Consider the following 17818-nt stretch of genomic DNA (forward strand, 5'->3'; position numbering starts at 1 on the left):
TTTTTTGGGTGATGAGTTTGAGAAGGTCTTTATAGATCTTGGATACCAGCCCTTTATCTGTAGTGTCATTTGCAAATATCTTCTCCCATTCTGTGGGTTGCCTCTTTGTTTTGTTGACTGTTTCCTTTGCTGTTTAGAAGCTTTTTATCTTGATGAAGTCCCAAAAGTTCATTTTTGGTTTTGTTTCACTAGCTTTTGGAGATGTATCTTGAAAGAAGTTGCTGTGGGCGATGTCAAAGAGGTTACTGCCTATCTTCTCCTCTAGGATTTTGATGGATTCCTGTCTCACATTGAGGTCTTTCATCCACTTTGAGTTTATCTTTGTGAATGGTGTTAGAGAATGGTCGAGTTTCATTCTTCTGCATGTGGCTGTCCAATTTTCCCAGAACCATTTATTGAAGAGACTGTCTTTTTTCCATTGCATGTTTTTTCCTGCTTTGTCGAAGATTATTTGACCATAGAGTTGAAGGTCCATATCTGGGCTCTCTATTCTGTTCCATTGGTCTATATGTCTGTTTTTGTGCCAGTACCATGCTGTCTTGGTGATCACAGCTTTGTTATATAGCTTGAAATCGGGCAACGTGATGCCTCCAGCTTTGTTTTTCTTTTTCAACATTTCCTTGGCGATTCAGGGTCTTTTCTGATTCCATACAAATTTTAGGATTGTTTGTTCCAGCACTTTGAAAAATGTCATTGGAATTTTGATCGGGATGGCATTGAAGGTATAGATTGCTCTGGGTAGCATAGAGTTACCACCTTACACCAGTTAGAATGGCAAAAATGGACAGGGAAAGAAACAAATGTTGGAGAGGTTGTGGAGAAAGGGGAACCCTCTTACACTGTTGGTGGGAATGCAAGTTGGTACAGCCACTTTGGAAAACAGTGTGGAGATTCCTCAAAAATTCAAAAATAGAGCTACCCTATGACCCAGCAATTGCACTACTCAGTATTTACTCCAAAGACACAGATGTGGTGAAAAGAAGGGCCATATGCACGCCAATGTTCATAGCAGCAATGTCCGCAATAGCCAAACTGTGGAAAGAGCTGAGATGCCCTTCAATAGATGAATGCATAAAGAAGATGTGGTCCATATATACAATGGAATATTACTCAGCCATCAGAAAGGATGAATACCCAACTTTTACATCAACATGGATGGGACTGGAGAAGATTATGCTAAGTGAAATAAGTCAAGCAGAGAAAGTCAATTATCATGTGGTTTCACTTATTTGTGGAACATAAGGAATAGCATGGAGGACACTAGGAGAAGGAAGGGAAAAATGAGGGGGGTGGAATTGGAGGGAGAGATGAACCATGAGAGACTATGGACTCTGAAAAACAAACAGGGTTTTAGAGGGGAGGGGGGAGGGGGGATTGGTTAGCCTGGTAATGGGTATTAAGGAGGGCACGTACTGCATGGAGCACTGGGTGTTATACGAAAACAATGGATCGTGGATCACCACATCAAAAACTAATGATGTGTTGTATGGTGACTAACATAACATAATAAAATTAAAAAAAAAAAAAAAGAAAAAACTGGCCAGCAAGTCAGTGAAAAACCCCAAAAGGGTGGGAAGGCCTTGGCAATAGGAGGTGTCAACAGAAGTGAGAACACCATAATATTTGTGGTGACCCAGAAGTTTTGAAGGGTGAGAAGCTTGGGCATAAACCGTAAGACTGCATGAACCAGCCTTTGGGCCTAAGGATGCGGGTGGTAAAGTCAAGTCAAGACAGTCATGGGGTCACGTGCTTTACATTTATGTACCTGGAGAGTGGCAGAGTGGGAGTGAGGCTCTGGCAAGGATGGGAGGTCTTTGCCTTCTTAGTAGAAGATGGTGCTGTTGTAGGAATGGAGAGTAAAACATGAATTTGGGGAGGCAGAATCGGGGAAAGGGAAGCACTCTCATAAAATAAATACCACAGAACAGAAGTGTCCCCTCCCCGGGCAGTCTGGCCTTGAATGGCTCCTATTCTCTCTGTATGTTTCTACATCAGAGTGGAACTCCATAGATTGTTTTATGTCATGGAGTCCCATGATTGGCAGCCTGTTGATGGTTTCTTGATGAGAGCAAATAAAAAACCAGTCAATAGAATAGAGCAGGGGCGCCTGGGTGGTTCAGTCAATTAAGCGTCTGCCTTAAGCTGAGGTCACGATCCCTGGGTCCTCGGATTGAGTCTCGCATTGGGCTCCTTGCTCAGTGGGGAGCCTACTTCTCCTTCTGCCTGCCACTCCCCCTGCTTGTGCTCTCTCTCTCTCTCTCTCTCTCTCTCTGACAAATAAATAAAATATTTTTAAAAAATAGAATAGAGCAGACTTCAGGGAGTCTGGCAGCTGGGTCGGTGACTCTCCATGGGGTTGCTCATCTTTAAGTTTGAACGTTTCAAAGTAGCTCTCCCAGCTTTTGATTTCCCAGCCACACAGACCCTTCCCTCTTCTGGCCTATGTTAGTTGAAAGTTACTGAAATTGGGATTTTTTTTCTTTCATTTTATCAGGTTTCTTCTAATTGTGTTCAGTTCTAGATGATGTCTGTCATCTGTCTCTTTCAGTATCCTTTCTCACCAGACCCTGACTAACAGCTGAAGTACAAATCTTTGATGGCATCTGTCTGCTCACTGATACATTTGCAAAATGGTTCTCTGTCCATTAAAATAAACCTTTGTATTATCCAGTGTCTGACTGTATGCCACAGGCAGGACTGTATACTGAGATCCCTTTGCCCGGCCCCCAGCTTTGACAGTTATCAACCTGTGGTCAGCTTTGTTTCCTACACATCCCTGCTCCCTCTTCCTGTATTACTATGAAGCAGATCCCAGGCATCCTATCATTTTGTTTGTCCCTTATTTGTATACATCAGTGGTCAGGGAAAGTTTGTGTCATGCTTGGGCTGAATTATTTGGAAAGTTAAGACAATAAAATGTAGTTAGGATAGGGCTTACTCACATAAAGATAAGTCAGGTATCTCCCCTGCTTACCAGCGGAGGACCCTGAATACCCAGCTCCAGAATGAATCAACAAATCAAGCCTACACCATCTCCAGAGCTTGAAGACTGTCTAAGTGTGCTTTGGGAGGGTGCCGTACCTGGGAGTCTTTGGGTATGTCACAGCAGAAAGGCGGAGACTGAGGACAGCTGATGCAGGAAATGATCCCTATAAAGCCAGCAAGTAGTATAGAGCAGTGGTCTGCAAACTATGGCCCATGGGCCAAATATAGCCCACTTCCTATGGTCTTCAAGCAAAGAATCGTTTCTGTTTTTAATGGTTGAAAAAAGCAAAACAATAATATTTTGTGACATGTAAAAACTCTGTGGAATTCAGATTTTAGTGTCTATAATGGAACATAATCACATTCATTTATTTACATACTGTTTAAGGGTGATGGCAGAGATGAATAGTCGTGACAGAGGCTAGATGCCCACAAAGCCTAAAACATTTACCATCTGGCCCCTTACACAAAGCTGTAAGACAGGGGCTCTGGAGCCAGCCTGCCTAGGTTTAAATCCTGGCCACCTCTTTTGAGTGACTTTAAGCACATAGCTCATCCTCTGCCTCTGTATCTCTATCTCTATCTTTAAAATATGGATCATCATAGTATCTACCTTGCAGGGGTATTAGGAGGAATAAATTAGTAGATATCTGTAAAGCATTGAGAGAAGTCCCTGCACGAAATATGAGCTTTTTATTATTATTATTACTATTATTTCATAATACGAGAGCTTCTCAACCACTCTGAGATTGTAACTTCTGTTCACTGAGGATGACGAAAGCCTCCTAGAGGGCTACTGGGTATTCCTAGCACACCTCCTCTCTCCACAGAGATGGAGCCCTGCCTAAGGCTTCCCTGGTGTCCTCAAGCATTTGAAAGACTTTTCTGACTCCATCAACCCATGGGCAGAAGCTTCTGCTAGCACAGCTGATTCTCACCTCTCCCTTGCTCCTGGCCAGGTGTGTAACAGCCAAGAGCAGTGTTGCCCTGCAGTAGAGTGGTCAGTCCTGCACTGATGAAGGCATTTCTGGTCCCTCTTGGGCTGGGTTTGTGGCTGAGTGAAGGTAGTCTCATGGCACCTACAAACACAATGAGGAACACCCTCCTATTGCTCCCCAACACCACTCTAGCTGCAAAAATGAAGTGCAAGGAGAATGAGTGATCATTTCCTATATGCCACGTCTATTAGAATGGAATCATTTTTGAAGGAATAAATAGTTGTGCTAGATCATATTGATGTGATAGGCACTTAACCTTACATGCATGTAACCTGCTTTGGTTTTTCACCTGTTGGGAGATAAGAATGAGGAGAAGGAAAGAAAACCATTGTCTCCCCTAGCGAAGGAGTAGTAAAATCTACTTAATAAAATCTCACCTTAGGGGTGCCTGGGTGGCTCAGTCGGTTAAGCGTCTGCCTTTGGCTTGGGTCATGATCCCGGGGCCCTGGGATTGAGCCCTGCGTTGGGCTCCGTGCTCAGCAGGGAGTCTGCTTCTCCCTCTCTCTCTCAAATAATAAAATCTTCAAAAAAAACAAAAATAAAATCTAACATTAAAAATAAAATGGCACGGAGTGCTTTATTCCCCTTTGTAAGTCAAGCCCAAAAGATGGTTTAAATTGCTGTGCCAATACATTTATGAAAATATGTGACCTCCATGCCTCTTCATTGTCTCCTTCCCTTCCTGCCCCTCTCCCTTCTTTTTTTCCCTTTCCTTGTCCTCTGAAAAGATAACAAGAAAACATTTGATAAAAGTCAGTATTCATTCATTATAAAAATTCACAGCAAACTTATCATAGAGTGGAACTTTTTCTACTTGATAAACGGTATCTCTTCCATGCTCTCAGCAAGCACAATTCATAATGATGAACTCTTCATAATAATCACTTTAGAATCAATTATAGTATACCCACTCTCTCAGCCTGTAATCAATAATATATAGGTGGCCCTAGCTAGTGCAATAAGACAAGAAAAACAAAAAACCTAAAGGCCTAGAAAAGACAAAACAAAATTTTGTTATACAGACAATACTCCCTACACACAATACTCAATGCCTTTATCTTTTTTCTGCTTTTTAACCTTTTTAGTGAGATGCCCTCCTGCCCTTCTTAAAATTGCATGGTGGGGGTGGTGTCTGCACTTGAAACAGGATATCTTGTGTCTGGGTTTAGCATCGATTTTGCCCAGCTTGGTCTGGCAGCTGAGTTGTTGGACTAGGAAGCTTCTGCAGGTTGTATTCTGTCATCTCTCTGTAAAACCCAAAAGCATCCTTGGAATTGCATTTGCTAGTTTTCAGTAGAGCTATTTAACTAGAATCTGGAAACATTTTCCCCGAGGGCTCTTTTTAGATAGCAGTAAAATGTAGCTGGAGACATACTGAGTAAATGGAAAAGAAAAATCAAATTAGGCCAAGAATTTTTCTAATCTCCTAGTCTCACTGAAGCCCTCAAGGAGAACACCATAATTCATACTTGGCTCATGTGGGTCAGGCATAAAGCCTCCACCATAGATCCAACAACCTATAAATGTTCTGGTTTTGAAATTGCACCTGCCTGCTTTACTGGATCACAGCACTAAATCATGCAGCAGTGGTTTCTGCTTCAGTTGTTCGTTACTTGGGAATGTCAGATTGCCAGAGAGCAGCCTGATGTTTACTTCCAAATGGGCAATGCCCTAGGAAAGAGTTTTAATTACAATCTCATGTAGTGCAGAGGGGCTGGCATCTGCATTGTGCATACATCTTGTAGCTGCGTAAACACCCGTGGACTGGGTCATACAGCAAAGTCAGCAGAACCTTAGAAAAGATGACACAGCAAGTGGAACAGAACTGAATCTTCCCCCATCCTGCCAAGCATGTGATGCTCCCTGCCCCTTTTTAAAGCAAGAGAACCAATTGGCATTTGTCTTTCAGCCTCCCCATTCTGATACAGAATCTGTGATCCAGCACCTTTAGCCGTTAAGAAAAATGGAGATCTGGGAGTCTCCGGGCTCTGAGGTGTTTGCAGGATCATCTGAGACCAAGTCCTGCTGCCCCATGAACCCTCCCCACCACCACCATTTGCTGCAATGCAGTTTGGACAACCAAAGGTGGTGATATCACAACTCTGGCATTTCCAGCCCAAAGCCAGAGCTAAATTAGAGAAATTCAGGGGCTGCTCAAGAGGGTGTGCGTGTGTGTGTTTAGTATGCTGGTGATGCAGCTCTGACATAAAAAATATTTTAAAAATCCTCCTCTGGGCACAGATGCTCAGGAGCCAGGCACTGGACAGGGAGCATCCCTGAAGGACATTGTCACCTAGAAGCAGAAGGGCTATTGGATCTTCCTCTTCAGCACGTCAATAATAGTAATGTGATGTCTCTCATATTGAGAGATTCATCCCTTGCATTTTGGAACTGAGCCTCCCCAGTGTTCGGAGAGTTTCCTACTGTCTGTTCCGCTCAGCATGCCAAGAAGCTGGAGAGGTCCCTGGCAGCCCAGATTCATTCTCTGTCTTGGAAAAGTATTTCACTGCTTCGAGAAATCATGAAGTCAATCCTGGCAACATTGTGGAATTGTTTTGCACTTTTTTTTCTTTAGTCTTTTAATGTTTCTATTTAAATGCCAGAAGGATCGGGTCTATTTCCAAGACGGCTTCTGACATCTGAGATTGGCAAGGGCACAAAATGATATGAGAGTTTCTCGACAAATTCCAAATTCAGGCAAGATTTTTCCAAGTACCTACTATGTTCAAAACACCCTGCAGGGATGTCCTGGAGAATCTGAAGTTCTGCCTTACCCCTCAAAACTTTGAAAGCAATGGCTGAAAAAGAAATAGGAGCATCTTGAGGCTTCCTCTGGAAATGGTTGAGGTTCACTACAGCAATTGGCAAGTTTGGCTTTTTTCATCAAAATTTGGTGTCTTCATGTGCTGTCCAGCATCTACAGCAGGTCAGATGGAACTTAGGAAGGCAAGGGTAACTGTTGTCTTTGTCTTTGTAAAATGTTTTGTCTGTCATGTCCCTCTTTCCCACAGCCTATTGTTTTTATGTAATTCTCCTCTGCAAAGACATTGGAATGGCCACACCCATCAGCTTGTTTTGGGGTAACTTGCAGATTTGCAAATGTTTTATGTGGAGGTGATTTTCAAAACTTGTGGCTGTATGAATTATAAAAACAGATGTGCACGGCAGGAATTTCTCTCTGTACATTTTCTCTTCCTGTTTGTTATTTATAAGTATTCATAGGTGCATTTCAAATATACTGTAGATACAAAGATGCTTTTTAAATAGCCCAGCAATAGAAGAACTTCCTTTAAAAAAAAATTTTTTTTTAATTTAATGAACTGATAAAACAATCATTCCTTGTGCTTTAGAAAAGCCCCATTGCATAAAAGAAATTTGGGGAGTGGCTTCAGGCAAGATGGAGAAAGCGTTTTTAAAAAGATGAAACCAGGGGCGCCTGGGTGGCTCAGTCATTAAGCGTTTGCCTTCGGCTCAGGTCATGATCCCAGGGTCCTGGGATCAAGCCCCACATCGGGCTCCTGCACATCGGGCTCCCTGCTCCACAGGAAGCCTGCTTCTCCCTCTCCCACTCCCCCCGCTTGTGTTCCCTCTCTTGCTGTGTCTCTCTCTGTCAAATAAATAAATAAAATCTTTAAAAATAAATAAATAAATAAATAAAATAAAAAGGTGAAACCAGAAGCATGAAAACACAACTGCCTGACCAGGTCATTGGATGGGAAATCTGTGGCAGCTTTTCTCTGCAGGAGGCACTGGGGAGAATGATTTTTTTTTTTAAGATTTTATTTATTTATTTGACAGAGATTCAGCACAAGGGGTGGGGAAGGGAAAGAGGCAGAGGAAGAGGGACAAGCAGACTCCCCGCTGAGCAGGGAACCTGATGTGGGGTTCTATCCCAGGACCTGGGATCATGACCTGAGCCGAAGGCAGACGCTTAACAACTGAGCCACCCAGGCGCCCCAGGGAGAATGATTCTAAGTGGAAGCTTCTGAATTAAAAGCTGGCAGATATTGGGGGTGAAGTGTAGGGAGCAGACCCTACCCATTTGCTGTCTGCCCAGAGGCTGCTTCTGTTGATGTCCCCTGCCATTTCCCCTTCCCTGGCTCCTGAGCCAAGTCATCTCCACACAGCTGGAGTGAGACGGGGCACTGTTTATATTCCATAGATCGGTAGGAGTAGCTTGTGGAGTGGGACTGGACTGTAGGGTGGAGTTATGTTGTCCGTAATTAACCTTGACATTTTCCTTCCTTTTTTTTTTAACCCTCTAGGAGCCTAGTAATAAACGTGTCAAACCCCTTTCCAGAGTCACGTCACTAGCAAACCTCATCCCACCCGTGAAGGCCACACCGTTAAAGCGCTTCAGCCAAACCCTGCAGGTAAGAAGGACACGGTGGGTTTGTGTTTGCAGAAAACCATGTTGTGTGGGAGGGGTCATTGCTGCTCTCCCCAGAACCTCCCCAGAGATCTGAATCAATGCTTATTTCAGCAGAAGAGAGCAAACGAGGGAACTGAAAGGAAGAAAGGTGTGTTTTCCAGTTGTAAACTGGGGTCAGATGGAGTCCTTTGAGGGCTGACTTGAGGAATCATCTCTGTCGGATCTTTCCTCAGAGTCCTATACCCCATCCATATGCACACTCACAGGATTGGTCCTAAAGTATCTATGGGCTTCCTAAGAAAACCAGTAGGTGACATGAGCTGGAGGGTAGGAGAGCCTAGTACTTAGGCCAGGGTCGGCAGACGACAGCATGAGGAGAAAAATTCAGCCTGCCCCCTGTTTTCTTATGGTGCACAAACTGAGAATGGTTTTTCCTTTTAAAATGACTGGAGCAAAAGTCAAAAGAGGAACAATATTTCATGACACTTGAAAATTATATGACATTCAGGGCGCCTGGGTGGCTCTGTCGTTAAGCGTCTGCCTTCGGCTCAGGTCATGATCCCAGGGTCCTGGGATCGAGCCCCGCATCGGGCTCCCTGCTCGGCAGGAAGGCTGCTTCTCCCTCTCCCACTCCCCCTGCTTGTGTTCCTGCTCTCGCTATTTCTCTGTCAAAAAATAAATAAAATCTTTAAAAAAAAAAAAAGAAAATTATATGACATTCAAATTTCAGTGTCCATTAAGTGAAGATTTGTTGGAAAACAGGCATGCCTCAGTATTTATGTACCGCCTGTGGTTGCTTTTCCATTCCAGTGGCACAGTCAAGGACAGAGACCATGTTGCACACAAGGCCCAAATATTTACTATCTGGCCCCTTTACAGACAATGTTTCCTGACTCCTGGCTTAGAGGAAAGGCCCTGTAGTGGAAGCACTTCAGTTCTGACCTTGGCTCTGTCCCTCAGAGACTTTGTTACCCTGGCAGGTGACTTAATGTCTCTAGGTCTTGTTTTATTCCTAATGGGTAAATTGGGGATAATGCCACAGCTTCTTTAGAATGGAATCATTGTAAAGATTTATAAGATAGTGCATTTAAAGTCCTTAGTATTGGGACGACTGGGTGGCTCAGTTGGTTAAGTGTCTGCCTTTGGCTCAGGTCATGATCCCAGGGTCCTGGTACTGAGTCCTGCATTGGGCTCCCTGCTCAATGAGGAGCCTGCTTCTCCCTCTCCTGCTCCCCTTGCTTGTGCTTGCACGCAATCTCTCTCTGTCAAATAAATAAATCTTTAAAAAAAGTAGTCTTTAAAAAGAAATAAAGTCCTTGATGTTTATAAGATAGTGCATTTAAAGGGCTATATTGCTAACAAAACTATACTAAGCCCTTTGTTAGCAATCACTAATTTACTAATTAGTTGGCTAAGTAGTAGATAGTAGCTACTATAATAATTCTTTGGTAAACAAGTGGCTAGAGTTGTTCTTAAACTCCCAATAAAGTTTATCTTTTTTATTATTATTATGTTAATCACCATACATTACATCATTAGTTTTAGATGTAGTGTTCCATGATTCACTGTTTGTGCATAACACCCAGTGCTCCATGCAGAATGTGCCCTCCTCAATACCCACCACCAGGCTAACCCATCCTCCCATCCCCCTCCCCTCTAGAACCCTGTTTGTTTTTCAGAGTCCATCGTCTCTCATGGTTTAAGGTGAATATTGAGATTTGTCCAAGGCCTTGGACCAAATTTCATAATCGTAAAAATCCTCTTGCAGATTGAAGCCAACAAAAGCCATGCCGCGAAAAGGCTTACCTTGTTTAGCTGAGAAGTTGTCTTGAGTCTGCCATTCCTTCCTTGTCCTGAATACTTTTGCTTAGCAGTATCTTTATCTTGGCTTTCGAGTTACTAAGAAAACTGTGGACCAGAACCCAAGGCATGTCCTATGCTGTGAAAATCTATGATTTGAGAACTATTTTAGGTCTCCCTCATCCCCTCCTGCCATTGCTTCTGCACCATTCAGCCAACATGCCATGATACTGCAGAGCGCAGGCTGTGCTTTACATTTCCCTGTGGATGCTCTCCTTCTTCGGTGCTTATTCCCTGCCCTGTCCATTACTCTGTTAGCTCTCCTCAGTTTCTCCTGAATGAATACCTCATCACCTTAATTAGCTATAGGTTTGGCTCTGTTTCTCTCAGTGCTTGGGCCTATGGGCCCTTGCTTATCCCCTGATCCCCTCTGTGGGAGAACGGAGAAGAAAAAGAAATAAGGTCATCTGGGGGAGCCAGATGAAGGGCTTTGAAGCTAGTGAAGAAAAATGTGTTTACCTTCTCTCCCCCATGACCAGTCCCTCAGCCCTCTGGCCAAGTTCATCACAGGCTTCCCCTGGAAGATTCATCACCGCCCTAGTCCTGCACATCTGGTCTTTTGCTGAGTTCTGCTTTTTGAAAATTCTTTAGCCTGTCTACTGCCATTTCACCCTTTCCTTTCCATCCCAGTGGCTGGGGCTCAAGTTCACTCTATAGTTATTTCCGCCCTTGACTATGAGACCTCCATGCTGCCAGCCATGTCTTCCCATTGGCTCTCCTAGGACAGTCGAACCTCTTCCCTGGGAAGGCCCTCACTCATTCTGTAAGCCTTGGGTGGGCCCTCATCACACACGAGGCTCTACATCCTGCCCTCATGTTGCTTACATCTTGGACAGAGTTGCCTTCTGGTGATTCATGGCCACATTTGGCCCTCAAATTGTGTTTTGTTTGGCTGTGAGGGGTTTTGAGCTGACATATAAAAATCCAAACAGTCCATATAAGAATTTGGAATTCCAGGGGCACCTGGGTGGCTCGATCAGTTGAGCATCTGACTCTTAATTTCAGGTCAGGTCATGATCTCAGGGTCGTGGGATCAAGCCCCGCGTCGGGCTCTGTGTTGGACTTGGAGCTTGCTTGGGATTCTCTCTCTCTTCTGCTCCCTCTGCCTCTCCCCCTGCTTGTACACACTCTCTAAATTAATTAATTAATTAAATCTTTTTTTTTTTTAAGATTTTATTTATTTATTTGACAGAGAGAGACACAGCGAGAGAGGGAACACAAGCAGGGGGAGTGGGAGAGGGAGAAGCAGGCTTCCCGCCGAGGAGGGAGCCCGATGCAGGGCTCGATCCCAGGACCTGGGATCATGACCTGAGCCGAAGGCAGACGCTTAACAGCTGAACCACCCAGGCACCCCTAATTAATTAAATCTTTTAAAAAAGAATTTAAGTTCTGGCTTCTTTTAAAGAATTGAAAAGCATGGCAGTGCTGGGCCCATGTTGCCACATGGTAATAATGAGCTGGATCTGGGTAGCCAGCCAATTGTCACCTACAAATGTCCCCACCTCTCCCAATTGTCCTTCCAATACCTGACTCTTTGACTCACTGTCATCACTTTACCTGGCCTGTAGACTCCATGTTTATGCTCCTAGTTCTGGGGACAGCTTGCTGTATGCCTCCCACCACAGCCCAGACCTGACTGTGTGTTGCTGTAAGATCCTCTATTGTCGTACCGTCAAAACCTTTCCTTTGGCTTCCCAGGCGGCCTTTATTCCTCCTCTCCCGTCTCTGCCTTACAGATACTACACTAGGAAGCCTGCAGGAAATATCTGGTCACCTTGAAAATTTGTACTGACCTAGAGAACTGGGACAGAAAGAAATCAAGCCATGTCTGAAATCCAACAGACTGAGGCCAAACAAGGATGAGAAAGCCAGACCTAAGGGAGGGATCTGACATGTGGAAATTGGTTTCTAAAACCTCAGAGATTTTTTTTTTCGGCAAAATAATTTTTTAATTTACTTTTTTCAAATATAATGATAAATAGCTAACTCCAGGCTCCATTTATAGGACAGAAACAAGCCAGCAGAAGCAGAATGGTAATTCATAACGGTTGTGCACGTGGACACAGAGAGAACGTGAGCAGTGTGCTTATGTTGTGAGTGTGTCCTTGGGGGGGGTCAGTGAATGGAACTATGCCCCTGTGTGCAGTTAGACAGCCGTGTTTGCAGGATGATCTGCAAAGCAGAGAGAATGCTCTCTTGCCCCCCAAATATCTCCCTGTTGGTCACCTTGGTGCATGCAATGCATGTTTTGCAGAATTATTTCCAGCCTGCATCTCAGTAACTGCCCCATGACTTTATTGCTTCCCTCTCCAGCTAGAATGGGATAGGGTACTAATGTGATCTGAGGAGCAGGGAGGAGGAGGGGAAGCAGGAGGCCCCAAAGGGATACTTCGTGGGCTGTCTTCACATCCTCTTCCATTTTGTGCTCAGTGGTCTTGGTGCCTGTTCCAAAAGGGGAGGAACAAAAAACAAGGAGAGTTGGGTAGAGGCTGCCCCAAACCTCTCAGCATTCATTCTTCACTCATAGGTGTTTATTATATATGCCTCTTCTACTTCCAAAAACAACTCGAGCTGCAATTGAGCAGCTTGGTTCTCTGTCACAGTATCCCTTGTCCCTGGTGCTGGCCTCACAGAGACATCTATATCCCTTTCAGTGTCCAGTTATGTCTGAGGTTGGGTTCCTTTTATTATAGAAGAGATGACTTAGGCCCAAACACAATACTTTAATCAATAATGGAGCACTTAGCAGTCCTTCCTCTGGCTCCTCAGGAGACCCCAGCTTAGCTCAGAAGGGTATCAGGACAGCTCGTGGCTAGCAACTTTTCCAAAAACGTGGAAACCCCAGCCACAAATGGGAGTGGTCCTTTGCAGCAATGGTTCAAGCAGACACTGCAGAACTTGTTCTCTCTTGCCTCTCCTGTACCCATATAGACTGGGGGCTTAGGCCCCAGCACAAAGACAGCATTTGTGGAAGTTGGAGAGGGACAGCCTCTGCCTGGCCTTCTGTCTCTGTCTGACCGGGAAGTGAGTGCTGCTGATAGCCTGGAGCACAGATGTCTGCATCCTTGGGGGCCTAAAAATCTCCTCAGTGGCCTACCGGAGAGGAAAACGTGGTCTGGCTCTGAAAGGGGCCTGCGTGCACCCCTCCTGTGCAGTGAGGACAGTGAGCTCGCCGTGGGCGAGTCGCTGAGTCCTGCCTCTCCCCACCCCCTGGCCCTGCACAGCTGGTGGACGCATTTGAGCTGGGGCCAGTGCTGGGGCCCATGCGTGCTACGGAATGCTCTGTTCACAGCACTGTGGTTGAGGCCTGCGTTCTCTCTGAACATGAGCTTCATTTCTTTTCCATTATAAAAGTATAGGTTCAGTATGGAAAAATACAAAAAAGGAGAAAGAGAAAAGATTCCACTGCAAAACAACCCTTGTTAGTATTTTAATAATTTCCTTCCAGTGTTATTCTAGGTATATCTACATAACTTACATACTCTGAGCCTCATTTGGGGTTACTCACAGTATACCCAGCCTTATCTTTGTCTGATCTGTTCACTCTTGGATTGAAATCTCCCACGGGGACCTGCATGGTCAGTTTCCCTTGGCATTTCTATTGGTCTTGGCCTTACGTATTTCCAAGCTATGCTGTTAGGCATGTAAAGGTTCCTCTCATCATTGTTACAGCCTCTTGGGGGAAATTGTACCTCTCATTAAGGTTCAGTAATCCTCTTCATTTCTTTTAATGTTTTTTGTCTTGAGTTATGTCTCTCTTTTTTTTGCATTTTGCATTTTGCCTGGTTTCTCCCATCTCTTTTATTTGCATCCTTTCTTTGTCCTTTGGCTGGATCAGAATTTTCTTATGGCTTAAGGGAAGTATTATATCACTTTTCCAAGTTATTCTTGGAAAATATGATCTTAATGGACCAAGTATATATTATTCCAATGTGTTGATGTAACTTACTTTACATAACCAGTCTCCTATTAATGGGTATTTAGGTTGTGAATATTTTTTATATTATCAAATAACTCTGTATTGAATGTCTTTTGAAGCCATTCGTCCTATTTTTTTTAAAGTACCTTCCAGGGGCGCCTGGGTGGCTCAGTCGTTAAGCGTCTACCTTCGGCTCAGGTCATGGTCCCAGGGTCCTGGGATCAAGCCCCACATCATGCTCCCTGCTCGGCGGGAAGCTTTCTTCTCCCTCTCCCACTCCCCCTGCTTGTGTTCCCTCTCTTGCTGTGTCTCTCTCTGTCAAATAAATAAAATCTTTAAAAGAAAAACTAAAAAAATAAAAATAAAAGTATCTTCCAATTGTGCTTTCTTTTCTGATTATAGAACATCTTTTTAGAATTGAAAAATAGAAACACAGAAAAGGGAGTAAAAGTCACTTGTAACCCCACCTCCCCATCATTAAATATCTTATATAACATTTTGGTGTATACTCAGACAGTCTTCTCTTTTACAATATACCTGCATGTGTGTTTTTTTAAACAAAATCCTAATTATATGTATATGTATATATACTATTGTTTATATATGTACTGTCTTTTAACATGTTTTTGTCTTAATAGTATAAAATAACCTTACAGTATGAGAATACACTTTCATGTCATTAAGTATTTTCCACAAACCCAATTCTTGATGAATTCATATAGTATTTCATCAAAAGGATATACCAGGTATTGATTATTCACTCTTCTTTTGTTGAACATTTAAGTTCTTTACATTTTTCTACCATTATAGATGATACTGCTTTAAACATCCTGATTGCAAACCTTATGTGTGGGTGTATTCCTTCCTTTCCTTCGATGATATTCCCAGAAGTGGAATTTTGGTCAAATTATGTAAACTCAAGGCATCTGATGTCTCTAGAGTCAGGCCTCTCTTTCTGGTGTGTACCTGTCTTGGGCAGAATTGCTCCTCTATGTTCTCACATCCTAATTCTAGACTTGTAGTCACATTTTCCCCTCTCTTTTCCCACCGTTTTTTGCCTGCTGGGACATCTTCACAGGATAGCCCTTCCCGGGGCCCCCTTGACTTTCCACACAGAACAAGGTTGTATCTTACTTTGCTTGGTATGCCTAGCACTACATGTGACTTAAGATATGCTCAGAAATTGACAGTTACTGTTATTATTGCGTTTATTACTGGAAAAGTTGGCCATTGCTCTTCCTAGGGGCTCTCCAGGAGCTGGCAGTGGGTGCCCACCTAGTAATGTTACATAATAACTGGGCTACTTCACAACAGAATATCAGCCCTCTCCCACTTGTATCCCCTTGGGGAGGATTGTTGTGGCTTAGGAAGGGTTTCTGGTACCACAGTCTCTCATTCCTCCATTCCTGGGCCCTTAGATCTGCGAAGTACTTCATTTCACTGAGATGCAGCAGAAAATGGGATGTAATAGTGTTCTCCATTTATTATTCATTTTATTTACTGTGTTATTTGTTCTGCTCTAGACTTGTTGGGGGAGGTAATCAGTAGGCAAAAGGAGACAGTGTGCCCTAAGTCACACAGGGCTGGAGCTGGCATCCTGCAGGGTTTTCACAGCGGCTCTCCTGGAGCCAGCTTCTGCAAAAAAGTCAGCTGGTCGTAATAAAGCCTGTAGTTTGCCGGGATCTAAAAAAGATGACCAGACTTTTGGTCTGGAACATCACACCTCACTGTTGTTCCTTACTCTTTGTTTGTCCGCGTGGCAGGGAGAGTCAACATTTCCATTTCAGCTCGTGGAATACTGTATCTGAACATTATTGTGCAAAAGCCGTTTTATGGTGCCTAATGAAGAGGTTGAGCTGCTGTCCCAAGCCTCTGGAAGGCTTCCTAAATTTTGGGTAGAACTAAGAAAATTGTACGATATTTTCCCCACCCCGGAACCAAATATTTTCTTCTGCTTTTCATTCATTCTACTCAGAATCTCTCTCAGCTACAGAAAGACTTCTTGCCCTGGGTCTATGGGGTTTGATTTTTTTCTTTTATTGTGAATTGACTGGGTGCCTTTTTAATATGCATTAATCTGAATCAAATCCAAATATGATTTTATGTTTATAGCACCACTTCAAACTCCATATTCATGGTCTTGCACATTTGTCTACTGATTTCATTTTCTCTTAGTTAATATCTCTTATGGAAAAATCTGGAAAATAAATGTAGAGACATATGGAGATGAAAATTAAAACATCCATAGTCCACCATCTAGGGGTAACATCTATTAACACGTTGTATTTTAAGTAAGGATCTTCCTTTTCTTATTTAACTCTACATGTGAGACTTTCCCATTATCATTAAGCTTTTCTTAAAATAATGTTTTTAACAAACATATAATAGTCCATTTTATGATTACACTGTAATTTATCCAACTATTCCCTATTGGTCACTTTAGGCTGTTTCTAGATCTTTTGCTTTATAAGCAGCACTGTGCTGCTGAAGCTTTTCTCCTATCGGTTATCCTAATGGAGGTCCCCAAGGAACCATTTGGTCCAAGTAATTCAAAGATATGTCTGCTGTTTGCTAATGAATGAAAACATATGTAAACCAGCACTAATGGTAACAATGCAGCCAATGGTATGATAACACTGATAGGACATCCATTGCCTGTTGCCCACGTACCAGGCACTTGGCTAAGCCCTTGACATATTTTATCCTTTATATTTTATGTAATCCTCACTACACCTTTGTTAGGTACTCATTACTATGCCCTTTTACAGATAAGGAAACTGAGAGGGTGCCTGGATGGCTCATTCGGTTAAGTGTCTGACTCTTGGTTTGGGCTCGGGTCATGATCTTGGGGTCCTGAGATCAAGCCCCGTGTCAGGCTTGCACTGGGCAAATAATAAATAAATAAATAAATAGATAAATAGATAAATAAATAAAATCTCTAAAAAAAAAAACAAACCATACACAGATAAGGAAACTAACATCCAGAGAGATTAACTTCCCCAAGGTCCCTCAGCTACTGAGATGACTTCAAACCATGTCTGTTTTACTCCAAAGCCTGTGTTCTTAACCCAAATCCATGTTTTATAGTCAGAAGACTAGACTTTGTTCCTATTCCCACACTTACCTTGGGCCAGTCACTAAATCTCTTGGTGCTCAGATTTCTCATCTATTAAAAAGGGCAAAAATGCAAGAACCTGTCAAGTTGCCTCTCCCAAGACTAGAATGAGGGTCAAAAGTAATGGAAACTACAAAACTGAGAAGTGTTATTTCTCAACTTAAGTTAATTGCTCTAATCAAGCCTTCCATAAGAGACTCCTCCAAGATGTTCTTCAAGACCATTTTCTAATCCCAGCCATAACTACTGTACATTTTGGTTTAATCCATTATAGTAGCAACATAGAAACCCATTTTCCTCTGACAGTCCCACCCTAACTTCCAATCCATTTAATAATAAACCATGTTACAAAATAGCAATGGTAACTGCAGAGAATTTCCCTAGCTTGAACTCTCTTTATTGGAGCCTGTTATCTTTAGCTTCTGTTTTTGGAAAAGGGTGAGGGAGCACCCCGCTGAACAGGCGGCATTAACAAATTAAATCTGTTCCATCATGCCTCACCTGCTGGGTTTACATTTCCTCTGACATGTGTAAAGGGTCCCTCTTTTCCCACCTGGCAGACAGTCCCC

The 17818-nt window shown here is 43.2% G+C and overlaps 1 protein-coding gene across 5 annotated transcripts in view; it reads left to right on the plus strand.

Moving 5' to 3' along the window:
* ARHGEF3 (Rho guanine nucleotide exchange factor 3) overlaps positions 1-17818 on the plus strand; it is a 299011-nt gene that overhangs the window by 249536 nt on the left and 31657 nt on the right. For 4 of the 5 annotated variants that reach the window (XM_045862139.3, XM_045862138.3, XM_045862137.3 and 1 more), the window contains one exon: positions 8249-8356. In XM_045862139.3, the coding sequence (XP_045718095.1) occupies positions 8249-8356 (108 nt within the window). Of the gene's footprint in view, positions 1-6787; positions 6936-8248; positions 8357-17818 lie in introns of those variants that run through there. The other variant, XM_045862141.3, reaches the window with a different exon arrangement.

This window comes from Mirounga angustirostris, unplaced genomic scaffold (genome assembly GCF_029215605.1).
Source record: "Mirounga angustirostris isolate CCGP_5_RB_7025 unplaced genomic scaffold, mMirAng1.0.hap1 SCAF_1, whole genome shotgun sequence".
Lineage (NCBI taxonomy): Eukaryota > Metazoa > Chordata > Mammalia > Carnivora > Phocidae > Mirounga > Mirounga angustirostris.